At 35.0% G+C, this 18,366-nt stretch overlaps 1 protein-coding gene across 4 annotated transcripts in view; it reads right to left on the bottom strand.

The window, feature by feature from the left end:
- Nucleotides 1–12,004: 12,004 nt before the first annotated feature.
- The window catches only part of tacc1 (transforming, acidic coiled-coil containing protein 1), a 33,964-nt gene continuing 27,602 nt past the window's right edge, over nt 12,005–18,366 (bottom strand). For all 4 annotated transcript variants that reach the window (XM_023284321.3, XM_023284319.3, XM_023284317.3 and 1 more), the window contains 8 exons: nt 17,815–17,879; nt 17,218–17,349; nt 17,019–17,095; nt 16,869–16,912; nt 15,813–15,976; nt 15,610–15,716; nt 14,965–15,085; nt 12,005–13,648 (listed from right to left, as the gene is read on the bottom strand). In XM_023284321.3, coding sequence (XP_023140089.2) covers nt 13,583–13,648; nt 14,965–15,085; nt 15,610–15,716; nt 15,813–15,976; nt 16,869–16,912; nt 17,019–17,095; nt 17,218–17,349; nt 17,815–17,879 — 776 coding nt within the window. In that variant the 3' untranslated portion in view covers nt 12,005–13,582. The remainder of the gene's footprint in view (nt 13,649–14,964; nt 15,086–15,609; nt 15,717–15,812; nt 15,977–16,868; nt 16,913–17,018; nt 17,096–17,217; nt 17,350–17,814; nt 17,880–18,366) is intronic.

The following is an 18,366-nucleotide window of genomic DNA, read 5'->3' on the forward strand; positions in this document are numbered from 1 at the left end:
CAGAATGTGTCTGACCAAAAACCTCTAAAGACTCACTACAGCCAAGATAAAGACACAACTCAGCTGCACCAAATCCACTAATCACTGCAAACATTAGCACCATGTGGGTCAAGAACCACATTTACCAAGACAACTATCCAGTACAAAGCCCTAAAACACACCAAGAAACACATTAAAGCCTATTTTACTGCTGGAAGCTGCAAGCCAACGTCTAAAGAACAAACTAAAGCAATGGAGCCAAACCCGGTTCTGTGGTGAAGAGAATCAGAGGAAATGTTTGACTGCAGCTAAATAAAGCAGGAAGATACTGAGCTGCTCAGGTGTTCCTGATAACACCAAGCAGCCACCTGGACAGCCAATAGGAACACAGCTTACTGGAAGTCCAGAGGGTTGGCTTAGTGAAGGAAATTTAGTTTAAAGTTGAAGCAGAAAGTTAATAAAGAAAGTTGAAAACCACCTTCTGATACCTGAAATCTCTGAGTTTTCACACAAAGAACACCTGAACATGTCAAACTGGTTCCATAGTAGAACCATCATTGTAAAAACGTCATAGTATGGTGTGTTGCTCAAAAAACATTAGGACCCGGCTGTCATGTGACAAACATGTAAGAAACATGAGAACAGAGAGAACCCAACCAGTAGGTCACAGTTTATCATCATCTAATCATCTCCTGAAGTCCATATGGTGAGAGACATCAGTATCTGGTTGTTAATTTACCAGAGGATGCTTATAATCATGCTGATGTGGTCTGTACTCTACAGTATTTTAGTGACTCAATAAATGCCTAAGTTGTTTTTTTTTAAAAAAATGCTTTTTAGTTTTTAATAAACATTTAAGAGCCTATATGTAATCAATAAATGGCCTTTGCCTATCTTAAGAAAAACTCACTCAGAACTCTGATATGTTAACAGTACTAAATAAATCAATAAATACATGCATACACACAAAAATAAGTTAATATATTAACTGTGTTAAGATAAGATTTAGATTTAAAAAAAAAAAAAGTTTATTATGTTTTTGCAGAATCCAGTATTGCTCACTGGTTGGTCATTACATTTTGTTAGTTTGATTTCACTGTTTAAAATGATGCCACCTCTTTTCAGACAGAACCTGTGATAATAAAACAATACAAAACTTTTAGTTCCGTGTTAATAAAGCACTTAAAGCTTTAAGTATGGCTAAATGCTTTTTTCAGAATTAAATATATCACTCCTTAGGTGGTAGTGGCCCCAAGTTCAGTAAAGTTGGAAAGATATTCACAGATTGGGACTTCCAGCATCAATAACTCATTAGATATAGGTTGTCAAAACATAAACGGTGCCTCTTTCCCATTGTTGCAAGGCAGACAATGTGCTACAAGCCCAGTTTTATCAAAAGTAGCTGTCTTTCAAGCTACAGGAATAACATTGGTGTCTATGGAGTGAACAGGGTCCGTCTGCAATTTGCAAAACCGCTGCAACAGTAAAGAGAGACAAATATTCAATAACTTCACTCTTATACATTGTAGTGTCACTAAAATCACTGCAGCCTTCAACTGGCTCCTGTTGACAAAGTGTTTTAACAGAAATGTAAAGGCTGTAATTTGATTCTTTTAATGAACCATGTAACTTGAATGGATGTGATGCTGGTGTGACCACAGTGCACACGTCTGATGTTGCTCACAGTGGTCCAAGGGACGCTCAGGGAGTTTGTGTGTTTGCTCAGACTCATGAAAAATTAGAGGGAACATTGTTTGGGACTCAAGCAGTTCCTTCTTTTACTCACTATCTCCCCAGCCTTAGAAAAAAAAAAACCTGTTCACACGGCACAGATGAAGCTGAGGTACACAGGAAATGTTTGGCTCCATTGTAAGTTTGGGTAAACGGTTTTGTGGGTTGCCCAGTAAGCCAGTGGGTCTGCCGTTCTTTCTACAATTGTATTCGCTGTGGCGTTTTGCATTTGCCAGGCTCTACTTGTGTCTTCGTCTAATAGGCTCCACAGTTGAACTGAAAAATATTGAAGATCATCATCATCATCACCAGAAATGTCAGTCATTCCCTATTCAGAAGAGAAAAAGAATACCTGTGGAAGGTGCTGCTGGTGGTGGAGGACGAGGTTGCGGTGGTGCTTGTGACGTAGATGACTGCTGCTTGGCATTCTTTATGTTAATTGTTGTGCATTCTGTTATTAAACGTTCTTTCACACTGGCTGCGTCTCTGATTGGTGAATCCAAAAGTTTTGAACTGCAGAGCCACAAGTGTAGCAACAGTCAGTGAACTGTGCTTTTCTTTGGTTTGTTGTCTGTCAGCTAAGCACCTGACAAGGTTCTGTGCCAGGTGTTGTGGCATGGGGGTGGTGAGTTGGGAATATATATATATATATATATATATATATATATATATATATATATTCTCTACGAAATACGAAATCTGACATACTACTAACTCTCAAAGCAAAAACAACAGCAAAAAAAAATCTATTCTGCGAAAAACAATTCAAATAAACAACACTAAATAGGGATCTCCTATCCCGGAACACTCGATCCCGCTGAGTGATTCACATAACAAACCGAACCAATCAGGTGATTCGAAGCAGTTGAGTGCTTCAAACGTCACTGAAGTGAGTCAAACGTCACGAGCACGTGACCAAACCACGCCTCGGCACAGTGGCTCGATACGTTTGCTTCATGAGCTACAGCGCATGTGTCGAAGCCTCGGGTATCAGAGGACCATCACTAAGTATAGTTGTTGTTATTTTAACCCTGATAAGTACATCTTCACTTGGTCTGTGTTGCTGTGTCCACTTAAGAATCGTGTTGACAATGAGACAATGAAACAACTTGGTCTGTTAGAATAAATTGTCATTGAGGCTGCTTCAGTTTTTTACAGTTACTTACTATTATTTTTGTCTTTTTTAATAGGACTGTGTCTGTGTAGAGGTAGAGGAACAAGTGAAGGGAGTGGAGAATGGTAAATCACACAGTTTCTTGGCTGAAACATTGTGGTTATTGGGTTGAATCATGTGGTAGGTTCCTTCACCACCAGGCTATGAGGGCAGCCCTGTACTGTGATGTTTAAGGACACCACCATGTGGACAGAAGTGGCAGCAGAGACTGACCAAGACATTACAGAATAAATGCTTAAATAAACACAATTTCAGACAAATTTTGAAACAGATATGTCTAACATCATGTATGTATTGAAGAACATAAACATCAGACCCATGTAACAGGCTTTCTTTGCAATTTGCCAACAATAAACCAGAAACAGCATCAGGTGGCACAAATTCTGACACCTTCTTTCCCCATCCCTCCAGTCTGTTATAGAAAAAGGAAGAGCTGAACCATTTACAAATTACTCAAATTTTCACACATTACCCTGACATGATTTTCAATTAATTCTAAATGCTCAGTCATGTTTGTTTCATGTGAGGAAATAGGTGGTATGTATATTTAGTACATCTAGCAGCACAATCTGGTCTGTTTCAACCAGACCCAGCTACCATTAATGTGTTTTAGGGAGACAGCTGGGATTTAATAAAGATCACCTCTTGTTTTGGGGAAGTAAATATCACTTAGTTGTAATGTAATCACGGATAGGAAACATCAGTGCTCTCTTCCTAAAGTTGTAGTTGATAGTTGACCATTTACAGAATGATTCAGTGAACAATATTAGGTCACAAGCTGTTTTTCAGACCTTCTGTCAGCTTTAGGTCCAAAATGTGATTTACTGATCTGGAGCAGGACAAAGTTTACATTTTGATTCAAGTAGCAACAGAACAGGGAGTGTTGAAATGTATGAAACACACAACAGCAAAACAAATGCTAACAGAGGCGATTAAAGAGCCGTCACTGTGATGTTTCACATCCACAGTATGTTAACTAAAACATATTATGCTTAATATAATTTTTAAATTTAAAAATTGGCAGCTTCTTGCAGGACCTCACCTGACCTCAGATAGACTGAGCTGTTGATACGATTATAACCACATCACTCTCATTGTTAAATCTGACTGCAGCATGCCATATGATGAAATAATGTAAAGGAGGCCGTGAAAAACACTATGGTGAGGTTTTCTTTGGAAAAAAAGAAATCATCATGAATTTTGGCGCAAAAAAATGCCATAGTATACTATGTCGAAAAAAAATGCAATTTTTCAACATGTTGTAAAAACGTGCCATATGATGAAATAATGTAAAGGAGGCCGTGAAAAACACTCCACAAAGGTTTTCTTTGAAAAAAAAATCATCATGAATTTTGGCGCAAAAAAACGCCATAGTATACTATGTCGAAAAAAAAATGCGATTTTTCAACATGTTGTAAAAACGTGCCATGTGATGAAATAATGTAAAGGAGGCCGTGAAAAACATTCCAGAAAGGTTTTCTTTGAAAAAAAAATCATCATGAATTTTGGCGCAAAAAAAACGCCATAGTATACTATGTCGAAAAAAATGCGATTTTTCAGCATGTTGTGAAAACATGCCATATGATGAAATAATGTAAAGGAGGCCGTGAAAAACACTATGGTAAGGTTTTCTTTGGAAAAAAAAATCATCATGAATTTTGGCGCAAAAAAAACGCCTTACTATACTTGTCGAAAAAAAATGCAATTTTTCAACATGTTGTAAAAACGTGCCATATGATGAAATAATGTAAAGGAGGCCGTGAAAAACACTCCACAAAGGTTTTCTTTGAAAAAAAAATCATCATGAATTTTGGCGCAAAAAAACGCCTTACTATACTATGTCAAAAAAAATGCAATTTTTCAACATGTTGTAAAAACGTGCCATATGATGAAATAATGTAAAGGAGGCCGTGAAAAACACTCCAGAAAGGTTTTCTTTGAAAAAAAAATCATCATGAATTTTGGCGCAAAAAAACGCCTTACTATACTATGTCGAAAAAAAATGTGATTTTTTAAACATGGTGTAAAAATGTGCCATATGATGAAATAATGTAAAGGAGGCTGTGAAAAACACTCCAGAAAGGTTTTCTTTGAAAAAAAAATCATCATGAATTTTGGCGCAAAAAAAACGCCATAGTATACTATGTCGAAAAAAAAATGCGATTTTTCAGCATGTTGTGAAAACATGCCATATGATGAAATAATGTAAAGGAGGCCGTGAAAAACACTCCAGAAAGGTTTTCTTTGAAAAAAAAATCATCATGAATTTTGGCGCAAAAAAACGCCTTACTATACTATGTCGAAAAAAAATGTGATTTTTTAAACATGGTGTAAAAATGTGCCATATGATGAAATAATGTAAAGGAGGCTGTGAAAAACACTCCAGAAAGGTTTTCTTTGAAAAAAAAATCATCATGAATTTTGGCGCAAAAAAACGCCATAGTATACTATGTCGAAAAAAAAATGCGATTTTTCAACATGTTGTAAAAACGTGCCATGTGATGAAATAATGTAAAGGAGGCCGTGAAAAACATTCCAGAAAGGTTTTCTTTGAAAAAAAAATCATCATGAATTTTGGCGCAAAAAAAACGCCATAGTATACTATGTCGAAAAAAAAATGCGATTTTTCAGCATGTTGTGAAAACATGCCATATGATGAAATAATGTAAAGGAGGCCGTGAAAAACACTCCAGAAAGGTTTTCTTTGAAAAAAAAATCATCATGAATTTTGGCGCAAAAAAAACGCCTTACTATACTATGTCGAAAAAAAATGTGATTTTTTAAACATGGTGTAAAAATGTGCCATATGATGAAATAATGTAAAGGAGGCTGTGAAAAACACTCCAGAAAGGTTTTCTTTGAAAAAAAAAATCATCATGAATTTTGGCGCAAAAAAAACGCCATAGTATACTATGTCGAAAAAAAATGCGATTTTTCAGCATGTTGTGAAAACATGCCATATGATGAAATAATGTAAAGGAGGCCGTGAAAAACACTCCAGAAAGGTTTTCTTTGAAAAAAAAATCATCATGAATTTTGGCGCAAAAAAACGCCTTACTATACTATGTCGAAAAAAAATGTGATTTTTTAAACATGTTGTAAAAATGTGCCATATGATGAAATAATGTAAAGGAGGCTGTGAAAAACACTCCAGAAAGGTTTTCTTTGAAAAAAAAATCATCATGAATTTTGGCGCAAAAAAAACGCCATAGTATACTATGTCGAAAAAAAAATGCGATTTTTCAACATGTTGTAAAAACGTGCCATGTGATGAAATAATGTAAAGGAGGCCGTGAAAAACATTCCAGAAAGGTTTTCTTTGAAAAAAAAATCATCATGAATTTTGGCGCAAAAAAAACGCCATAGTATACTATGTCGAAAAAAAATGCGATTTTTCAGCATGTTGTAAAAACATGCCATATGATGAAATAATGTAAAGGAGGCCGTGAAAAACACTCCAGAAAGGTTTTCTTTGAAAAAAAAATCATCATGAATTTTGGCGCAAAAAAACGCCTTACTATACTATGTCGAAAAAAAATGTGATTTTTTAAACATGGTGTAAAAACGTGCCATATGATGAAATAATGTAAAGGAGGCTGTGAAAAACACTCCAGAAAGGTTTTCTTTGAAAAAAAAATCATCATGAATTTTGGCGCAAAAAAAACGCCATAGTATACTATGTCGAAAAAAAAATGCGATTTTTCAACATGTTGTAAAAACGTGCCATGTGATGAAATAATGTAAAGGAGGCCGTGAAAAACATTCCAGAAAGGTTTTCTTTGAAAAAAAAATCATCATGAATTTTGGCGCAAAAAAAACGCCATAGTATACTATGTCGAAAAAAAATGCGATTTTTCAGCATGTTGTGAAAACATGCCATATGATGAAATAATGTAAAGGAGGCCGTGAAAAACACTCCAGAAAGGTTTTCTTTGAAAAAAAAATCATCATGAATTTTGGCGCAAAAAAAACGCCTTACTATACTATGTCGAAAAAAAATGCAATTTTTCAACATGTTGTAAAAACGTGCCATATGATGAAATAATGTAAAGGAGGCCGTGAAAAACACTCCACAAAGGTTTTCTTTGAAAAAAAAATCATCATGAATTTTGGCGCAAAAAAACGCCTTACTATACTATGTCAAAAAAAAATGCAATTTTTCAACATGTTGTAAAAACGTGCCATATGATGAAATAATGTAAAGGAGGCCGTGAAAAACACTCCAGAAAGGTTTTCTTTGAAAAAAAAATCATCATGAATTTTGGCGCAAAAAAAACGCCTTACTATACTATGTCAAAAAAAAATGCAATTTTTCAACATGTTGTAAAAACGTGCCATATGATGAAATAATGTAAAGGAGGCCGTGAAAAACACTCTAGAAAGGTTTTCTTTGAAAAAAAAAATCATCATGAATTTTGGCGCAAAAAAACGCCTTACTATACTATGTCGAAAAAAAATGTGATTTTTTAAACATGGTGTAAAAATGTGCCATATGATGAAATAATGTAAAGGAGGCTGTGAAAAACACTCCAGAAAGGTTTTCTTTGAAAAAAAAATCATCATGAATTTTGGCGCAAAAAAACGCCATAGTATACTATGTCGAAAAAAAAATGCGATTTTTCAACATGTTGTAAAAATGTGCCATATGATGAAATAATGTAAAGCAGGCTGTGAAAAACACTCCAGAAAGGTTTTCTTTGAAAAAGAAATCATCATGAATTTTGGCGCAAAAAAACGCCTTACTATACTATGTCGAAAAATTTCATTTTTCAGCATGTTGTGAAAACATGCCATATGATGAAATAATGTAAAGGAGGCCGTGAAAAACACTATGGTAAGGTTTTCTTTGGAAAAAAAAATCATCATGAATTTTGGCGCAAAAAAAACGCCTTACTATACTATGTCGAAAAAAAATGCAATTTTTCAACATGTTGTAAAAACGTGCCATATGATGAAATAATGTAAAGGAGGCCGTGAAAAACACTCCAGAAAGGTTTTCTTTGAAAAAAAAATCATCATGAATTTTGGCGCAAAAAAAACGCCTTACTATACTATGTCAAAAAAAAATGTGATTTTTTAAACATGGTGTAAAAATGTGCCATATGATGAAATAATGTAAAGGAGGCCGTGAAAAACACTCTAGAAAGGTTTTCTTTGAAAAAGAAATCATCATGAATTTTGGCGCAAAAAAAAACGCCTTACTATACTATGTCGAAAAATGTCATTTTTCAGCATGTTGTAAAAACCTGCCATATGATGAAATAATGTAAAGGAGGCTGTGAAAAACACTCCAGAAAGGTTTTCTTTGAAAAAAAAATCATCATGAATTTTGGCGCAAAAAAACGCCTTACTATACTATGTCAAAAAAAAATGTGATTTTTTAAATATGGTGTAAAAATGTGCCATATGATGAAATAATGTAAAGGAGGCCGTGAAAAACACTCTAGAAAGGTTTTCTTTGAAAAAAAAATCATCATGAATTTTGGCGCAAAAAAACGCCTTACTATACTATGTCGAAAAAAAATGCGATTTTTTAAACATGGTGTAAAAATGTGCCATATGATGAAATAATGTAAAGGAGGCCGTGAAAAACATTCCAGAAAGGTTTTCTTTGAAAAAGAAATCATCATGAATTTTGGCGCAAAAAAACGCCTTACTATACTATGTCAAAAAAAAATGTGATTTTTTAAACATGGTGTAAAAATGTGCCATATGATGAAATAATGTAAAGGAGGCTGTGAAAAACACTCTAGAAAGGTTTTCTTTGAAAAAGAAATCATCATGAATTTTGGCGCAAAAAAAAACGCCTTACTTTACTATGTCGAAAAATGTCATTTTTCAGCATGTTGTAAAAACCTGCCATATGATGAAATAATGTAAAGGAGGCCGTGAAAAACACTCCAGAAAGGTTTTCTTTGAAAAAAAAATCATCATGAATTTTGGCGCAAAAAAACGCCTTACTATACTATGTCAAAAAAAAATGTGATTTTTTAAACATGGTGTAAAAATGTGCCATATGATGAAATAATGTAAAGGAGGCCGTGAAAAACACTCTAGAAAGGTTTTCTTTGAAAAAGAAATCATCATGAATTTTGGCGCAAAAAAAAACGCCTTACTTTACTATGTCGAAAAATGTCATTTTTCAGCATGTTGTAAAAACCTGCCATATGATGAAATAATGTAAAGGAGGCCGTGAAAAACACTCCAGAAAGGTTTTCTTTGAAAAAAAAATCATCATGAATTTTGGCGCAAAAAAAACGCCTTACTATACTATGTCAAAAAAAAATGTGATTTTTTAAACATGGTGTAAAAATGTGCCATATGATGAAATAATGTAAAGGAGGCCGTGAAAAACACTCTAGAAAGGTTTTCTTTGAAAAAAAAACATCATGAATTTTGGCGCAAAAAAACGCCTTACTATACTATGTCGAAAAAAAAGGGAATTTTTTAAACATGGTGTAAAAATGTGCCATATGATGAAATAATGTAAAGGAGGCCGTGAAAAACATTCCAGAAAGGTTTTCTTTGAAAAAGAAATCATCATGAATTTTTGCGCAAAAAAACGCCTTACTATACTATGTCAAAAAAAAATGTGATTTTTTAAACATGGTGTAAAAATGTGCTATATGATGAAATAATGTAAAGGAGGCTGTGAAAAACACTCTAGAAAGGTTTTCTTTGAAAAAGAAATCATCATGAATTTTGGCGCAAAAAAAAACGCCTTACTTTACTATGTCGAAAAATGTCATTTTTCAGCATGTTGTAAAAACCTGCCATATGATGAAATAATGTAAAGGAGGCCATGAAAAACACTCCAGAAAGGTTTTCTTTGAAAAAAAAACATCATGAATTTTGGCGCAAAAAAACGCCTTACTATACTATGTCAAAAAAAAATGTGATTTTTTAAACATGGTGTAAAAATGTGCCATATGATGAAATAATGTAAAGGAGGCCGTGAAAAACACTCTAGAAAGGTTTTCTTTGAAAAAGAAATCATCATGAATTTTGGCGCAAAAAAAAACGCCTTACTTTACTATGTCGAAAAATGTCATTTTTCAGCATGTTGTAAAAACCTGCCATATGATGAAACAATGTAAAGGAGGCCGTGAAAAACACTCCAGAAAGGTTTTCTTTGAAAAAAAAATCATCATGAATTTTGGCGCAAAAAAAACGCCTTACTATACTATGTCAAAAAAAAATGTGATTTTTTAAACATGGTGTAAAAATGTGCCATATGATGAAATAATGTAAAGGAGGCCGTGAAAAACACTCTAGAAAGGTTTTCTTTGAAAAAAAAATCATCATGAATTTTGGCGCAAAAAAACGCCTTACTATACTATGTCGAAAAAAAATGTGATTTTTTAAACATGGTGTAAAAATGTGCCATATGATGAAATAATGTAAAGGAGGCCGTGAGAAACATTCCAGAAAGGTTTTCTTTGAAAAAGAAATCATCATGAATTTTGGCGCAAAAAAACGCCTTACTATACTATGTCAAAAAAAAATGTGATTTTTTAAACATAGTGTAAAAATGTGCCATATGATGAAATAATGTAAAGGAGGCTGTGAAAAACACTCTAGAAAGGTTTTCTTTGAAAAAGAAATCATCATGAATTTTGGCGCAAAAAAAAAAACGCCTTACTTTACTATGTCGAAAAATGTCATTTTTCAGCATGTTGTAAAAACCTGCCATATGATGAAATAATGTAAAGGAGGCCGTGAAAAACACTCCAGAAAGGTTTTCTTTGAAAAAAAAATCATCATGAATTTTGGCGCAAAAAAAACGCCTTACTATACTATGTCAAAAAAAAATGTGATTTTTTAAACATGGTGTAAAAATGTGCCATATGATGAAATAATGTAAAGGAGGCCGTGAAAAACACTCTAGAAAGGTTTTCTTTGAAAAAAAAATCATCATGAATTTTGGCGCAAAAAAACGCCTTACTATACTATGTCGAAAAAAAATGTGATTTTTTAAACATGGTGTAAAAATGTGCCACATGATGAAATAATGTAAAGGAGGCTGTGAAAAACACTCTAGAAAGGTTTTCTTTGAAAAAGAAATCATCATGAATTTTGGCGCAAAAAAAAACGCCTTACTTTACTATGTCGAAAAATGTCATTTTTCAGCATGTTGTAAAAACCTGCCATATGATGAAATAATGTAAAGGAGGCCGTGAAAAACATTCCAGAAAGGTTTTCTTTGAAAAAGAAATCATCATGAATTTTGGCGCAAAAAAACGCCTTACTATACTATGTCGAAAAAAAAATGCGATTTTTCAACATGTTGTAAAAACGTGCCATATGATGAAATAATGTAAAGCAGGCTGTGAAAAACACTCCAGAAAGGTTTTCTTTGAAAAAGAAATCATCATGAATTTTGGCGCAAAAAAACGCCATAGTATACTATGTCGAAAAATGTCATTTTTCAGCATGTTGTGAAAACATGCCATACGATGAAATAATGTAAAGGAGGCCGTGAAAAACACTATGGTAAGGTTTTCTTTGGAAAAAAAAATCATCATGAATTTTGGCGCAAAAAAAAACGCCATAGTATACTATGTCGAAAAATGTCATTTTTCAGCATGTTGTGAAAACGTGCCATATGATGAAATAAAGTAAAGGAGGCCGTGAAAAACACTCCAGAAAGGTTTTCTTTGAAAAAAAAAAAATCATCATGAATTTTGGCGCAAAAAAACGCCTTACTATACTATGTCAAAAAAAATGTGATTTTTTAAACATGGTGTAAAAACATGCCATATGATGAAATAATGTAAAGGAGGCCGTGAAAAACACTCCAGAAAGGTTTTCTTTGGAAAAAAAATCATTGTGAATTTTGGCGCAAAAAAAATACCATAGTATACTATGTCGAAAAATGTCATTTTTCAGCATTTTTTGACTCACAAAGAAAATCTATTAGAATCTATGTGCTTGTAAAAAGAAACGGTACATTGGGTGCAAGAAAGTAGTGCTGAAGCTTGGCTTATGGCTTCTCTGTAGGTCTGAACAATGACCAACGGTATGAATTCATCACTGCAATGAGACCACTTCACCACAGATGTTGTAAGTTTCTGGTTTGTTTTGTGTGCAGCTTAAATAATTGGGAGGAAAGCAGCAAACTAAATCTTAACCATTTATTCAGGAATGCACAAAATATAACAGTTAACATACAATCTAAGTATACTTAATTCTTCAATTATACAAATATTAGCGACAAAATTCTGAAAGTTCTTTTCATAAAGTATAAAATGTAGGCATGTCGTACTATAACAATGGATTTGCATTGAAAAGCACGTTCTCACTGATAAAACACATCGACAACAGGACACGGGGTCACACTGACACCCTTCTCACTTTACTCATTTGGCAATCGATTGTGCTGAAGTAAAAGCAGGTTTCCATACAAAAATCTCACCTTATTATATATATCTGACCAAAAATGCACTGATGTGCTCCTTCAAGTTAAACCAGACCCGAAAATATTGATGTTAGCAAAGGAGATATGATTACAGGATGAATCTCTGCTCCCTAAAACATGGGCCTTGTTGATCGATCACCGCAGGTAAAGCATTAAAACTGCAAGCTCCTCAGAATATTTTGATCATACATGAAATAGACGATGTACAGTACACTTTGGCAACAGAGTGCAGGAAACGTTAACTTCTTTTTTTTTTTTTAAACAAAATATACCAAATAAAGGCACACCAGCAACATTTGCATTCACAGATAAAATATGAATACAGTCCAAATATATTTACATGGCAACTTTTTCAAACTCAAACGCAGAGTGATAGAAAGTGAAATATGGCACATGGTTTAATATTACAGTGTATGAGAGTAATATTTTCACTGCGTCACACATCAATGTCAAAGTATTCATCAAAAGAAGAAGCTATTACTTAACTGAATGTAAAACATGGTTCTCTTAAGCGCTTTTCATAATTAATCCCCTCAACTTATAGTGGCGGTATGTCAAAACTCTGTGGTTTAACTTCAAACTCTGCATAAATGAGGACACACTGTATGAGACAAACTGAAAGGCAACTTAAGAATTCTGATCTAAACTGTCTGCATCACAAAAGAAATGCCTTTGCAATTATGTTAAAGGCCAGAAAATGAATACACTGTGATCAGTGTAGGTACTCAATAGAGAGATTTGTGTTTTCTGCAGGCTGGATCATTATCACACTTAATTACAGTGTAAATGTGATGTGTTGAATCCAGTCTGTGCTGTCTGCCCACCTCTTCTTTCCCTTAGTTCCTGCACGCATGCAGCATAAAACGGTGATGGAAATTCTTTGTAAGACAACTGACATTAAACGTGAATGAGTCTTTAAAACGTAAGATGATCTTTTACTTTGAAACCTCAACCAAAGATGGATAAATGTTCTTCAAAATAATAAAAAAATACACCTTGTACTGATTTTGTGCTTCTTCAATTGCCATGACAAGATTATTATATAGAACAATTACTGTTCTGGTTTCATATTTCAGTCTGAAAGGAGAACATGAGCAAGTGCAACCATTCTGCATGTCATTAATATATATTTTTGTAAAACATATGTTCCAATGTGCTGAAGTCTGATCATGTATAGGATTTCAATTGCGTGCTGCTGTGAGAAAAGTCTGAGGCTCACGCTGCAGGGAGCACACGTGTTAAAGTTTAGTCAAGTGCCACAGAGTTTGATTAAAGGCCTCTTATTCTGTTCCCAGTTTGGCGATCAGTTCGTCGCAGATCTTGGTAAGCTCCTCGATCTCTTGATTCTGTGAGAGACGGAGAGAAAAAGAGAAGTGAGGCTGACATGTCTGTGCAGAAACACAAGTATGCAAAGATACAATCTAATGTCTACTTCAAAGTTTCTGGGGTTATTAATGAGCGTCCGTGGCCCAATTCCAACATCCACACTCATGGATTGACTTTGAGGGGCATTCCAGCTAAGCACACAAAGACATTTCTAAAGAAGCAATTACTCCCAGTTCATAGCCTTGTAACATTAAACCAGGGAGGCCCGGAAATTAAAATAAAAAACGGTAAACAAACAAGCATGTAGGGAGCAACCAAACCTAACCTTATAAGAAAAAAGATGTACATGTTAGTACAAACACAAAACTCGCTGATAATTTATAGTCTGAACTGTGTGTCGTTGTTTGTCCTTGATGGCATGATGATAAATTACAAATAAACTTTCCCTTAAATTCACTGTGAAGAAAGCAGGAAACCCAAAATAGCATAAAACATGTCTGAAACATACATTTGCATTAAATCTTCACTCAGTCACTTCCCAGGTGATGCTAGTTAACTCTGTGAAGGTTTACTGTTCAGAGTTTCAGGTGGATATTGGAAATGGGCTTCTAGTTTTTTATTCTTTTCAAGCAGATTCTGGTTTTGCTCAATGAAACACTGCCCTCTACTGTTTAGTTACGTCCTAGTGTATTGGAAGATGTGCATTTAAACTGCTAGTATGCATTCAAGCCTGCACAACCTAATAGAGGCTGTGAGATCACTGCAAACCAGAACTACAAGTACCCCAGCTGGTACTTCTGCAGTATGCAGGGGGGACATGGAAAGATTAGCCCAACTCATCTGATAAACTGAACATATAATTTAATTACAGAATTGAGTGTACCTAAACTGGTTTGAGCAGAATAGTTAGCAGTGGATAGTAGAAATCGACAGCCAAAGGTAAATAATAATGAAAAAGTGAATAAACATTTGAAATAACTTTCTGAAAGTATGGCTAAGAGTAGAAACTGTTAGTTTAAAGTGTGGATAACTGTGGCAGCAATTCACACATTGACAGATCAACTGAATGAAAAAATATTTTAACAATTTTATTTATTTCTAGTGACAATTCTATTCAATCCTTCCATTAAACAATAACACATTGATGCTGAAAAGTGCCTTGTTTAGTATCTTTTCAGACCTCCACCCCAAAAAAAAAAAAAAAATTCCAACCACACCTGTGAAAAGGTTTCAACCTCAATTATCCTGAGTAGATTTTTTATTTACCACAATCTCCCTCATACTCGCACAGTTCAACACAGGGGATCAATTTTAATCATATTTGCAGACATCCTACCTTTTGAAGGACAGCTCTTTCTAATGACTCCACTTTCATCTGCTCCTTTCTCAGGCTGGCGTTCAGAGCGACACCCTCAGCGTTGGCCTTGCCACGTACCTGAGCGATCTCCTCATTAGCTCTGTTAGAAACAAAGTGATGGAGACAATCTTTACATGTAAAATTTGTCAGTGACAAAGTTCTCTGTAAAAGTCTAGTGTAAAAGTTTTATCAGATGATATGTGTTATTTTTTACATTACTTAAATGAAGCAGATTAGAACCTGGACACTATTTTGTTATTATCATTGCAGAGGCATTATTTGAAATCTTGAATACATGAGATAGTTTCTCCATATGAAGTGCAGCAATAACAAACCATCAGATGCAAAAATCATATCAGAAAAGAGATAATAAGCTCTGCTTTAAGAAAAAAAGTAACTGAGATACGTTGTTACTGTTGTTTTTAAAAACTGACCTTTCATAATGACACAGATCACTATTCCATTGCAAACCCTACACTGATCTTCGTTGTTCTTGTTAGTTACATAAAAACCTTCCCTCTGTCATTTTGACAAAATACAAGATTTTGTCTGGCCTTGAAATGTAAATGGCTTTTCACTTTTAGAAATCAGTGTAATAACAGAATCCTGAAAAATGACACTTACTTGTCTAGTTTCTCCTCAGCGTGGACTTTGAGGGTTTGATATCGCTGCTCCTCCTGCTTGATACGCATCAGGTAGTCCTGGGCGCACTTCTTCAGCACCTCCTCATTCTGCAGAGATTCATGTAAAACATATCTAGTGAGCCGGCTTTTACATGAGGCAGTCTAGACAGCATTTCATAAGATTCACACTGATGCTCTACTGACCTTCTTGAATCCCTCCAAGACTCCCTTCATGTTCTCGTACCTCCTGAAGAGGTCAGCGAAGGATCGCTCCACTGAGTTGAGGTCAGCCAGGGCCTGATCCCTCTCCAAGGTCAACTGCCTGACTGACTTACTGCTGGTCAGAGTCTTCTGCTGCTGATCATCCTCTGGAGACAAATGAGTCAGAATGTAAGTGAAGAGCTACATGTATATTATACCCAAAAGACTGCTGTGTGAGAAAACTGCCAAATACAGCCTTGAGATGTAGGCGCATACATCACAAGATGTAGTAAGACATTTCCGAGAGCAGATCCAAAACTTTTCTGATCTTGTATGGACAATTTTCCATTGCAATAGCTCTAAAGACTCTTTCAAGCAAACTGAGCTTAAAATGAACCAGTAACTGTAAGATTAGTTCCAGTCCAGCCTAAGACTCTCAGCTGTTTATATATATATATATAAAAAAAAAACAAATAACAGTTTGTAATGGTCTCCTCTGACTGAAGTCAATAGCTTGACCTTAGTCGAACTAATCATGTGTTTTATTCCCTGAAGATGAGAGTGAAGACAAAAGGCCACAAAAACAAGGAAAAGGTCAAACTGTAAGCATCACAAGGAAAGATAGAGTCCTCTGATGCGTTAGAGTCAAATATTCCTAGTTTTGTGTTGCTTATGTGGTCAGTGACTACAAAAAAAAAAAATTACATTTAAGCTGATGTAAAAAACTTTTTCCAGTTACTTTATTTGCTTTGGTAAAAGTTTGGGGTGTATCAGTAACTATTCCCTGAGAGTAAATTTCAAAATGATGCTACAAATTGACACTGAGGCATTGTTTAACTTCAACAACAACCTTCTGAACAACCCCCACTGTAAGTGCAAAGTGTGCTTATGTATTGTATCCTTGAAATTAATGTATCTTGAGAGAGTCACAGAGTTGTGGGAGCAGTCATGAATAACACACAATTCTTATAACAACATTCTGGAGCCAAAAAAGGGCTGAGATTTTCAAAACAAGCAAAACCATGAGGAACAAACCTCCACCAGATGGCAGCAACTTACCAATCATCTGTGCAACTGTTTTCTCATATTCTGCAACTATTTTCCTGTTAAGATAAGAACAGAAAGCAGTCCACTGTCAACTTTGTTTAGCTAGATCATTTACATTTTTCTACAAGTGAACTTTAATAGAATGTAAACTGCATTTCATACCTCATCTCCATGACTTCTGCTCTGCTCTCCTCATATTTTCTCTTCCACTCGTTGACCTCGATCTCTTTTGTGATAATCTGTTAAGAAAAAGGTGCAGTAAAACAAAAAAATGATGAATAAATCCAAACAACCACACTATTGTTTAAGTTTAATTTCGTGCAATCATCTCTCTCTGTGTGAGTATATGAGAGTAACAAACCTCTTCTCTGATCAGCGTCAGCACTGCAGCCTTGTCCATCTCACTCAGAGGAAGGCCGTCCTGGGACAGGGCCACTGCGTCAGGAGCCTCACTGCACATCATTTTTGTTGTTTGGTTCATGGATATCTCACTCTGTGGTAGACAATGTATTCTGTGCTGAGACTTAAAACACCCCTGGTCCTAATAATTTGCACGCAGATCACTAATACTATGCCACAGATCAGTATTTCTGCTGTTCTAATGATTCATTTCAGACATTTGCACTCATCATGTCTTTGAGCAGAGAGCTCTGAGAGAACATACACGTGTTGATTTTATTAATCAGATATTTGTTCAGCCCAAAGGTGCTAGTGTGGTTATCTTACACAAATAGTGTGTGAATTAAAAGTAATTGATTCTTCTGGTAAAAATAGCTAGAGGGGGCTGAGACTGCAAAACAAGCTAAATGTTGTTGCAGTATGAGAAAATTAAAGAAGAAGGGCACATTATTGTTTATCTATTTTCTGCCAAACTGAGATGAAAAACAGCTCATGCAAAACAATGCGGCCATGTTAAAATATTCATTCTCCCTCCCTGTGGTTTCTGTACAGGACTTACTGTATCATCTTTCAGGCTGAAGCAGTCCTTCTCCTCCAGGTCATCTGTAATTTTGCTCTCAGGACCTTTGAGAGGATAAAACACAAAAAATGTAACAGCAAGTAGCAACTGTAGATGGTACTAATTGTCAACACAGAGACCTATCTGTGCTTTAAGCTATAAACTTAAGTGAACTTCAGATATTTCTCTATATTAGATTGCCTTGTTACTGATGTGAAAAGCTGATAATTTCTCCACTGACAGAGTTGACAGTACAGTATTTGTAACTTTCTTATATCTAGGTAAGAGATTTGTTGAGCATGCATGTTCCATTTTTCTTTTTCATAGACTCTGGCACATTCTTGCAACCTTTCATGTCCCATGTGTAGAAAATGATGCAATTACATAATCTACCATCTTTTCTGTTTTCAAAATCATCCTATGGACAAAATTAGCACCTCTCTGGTCACATCTGCTTGTCTAAAAGCATACTGTGATTTAAAATGTACCAAAGTGTTGTCCATCAGTCATTCCAAACAACTCTTGAATTTAAGAGTTGATTGGATACCTGCT

This window comes from Amphiprion ocellaris, chromosome 5 (genome assembly GCF_022539595.1).
Source record: "Amphiprion ocellaris isolate individual 3 ecotype Okinawa chromosome 5, ASM2253959v1, whole genome shotgun sequence".
Classification (NCBI taxonomy): Eukaryota; Metazoa; Chordata; class Actinopteri; family Pomacentridae; genus Amphiprion; species Amphiprion ocellaris.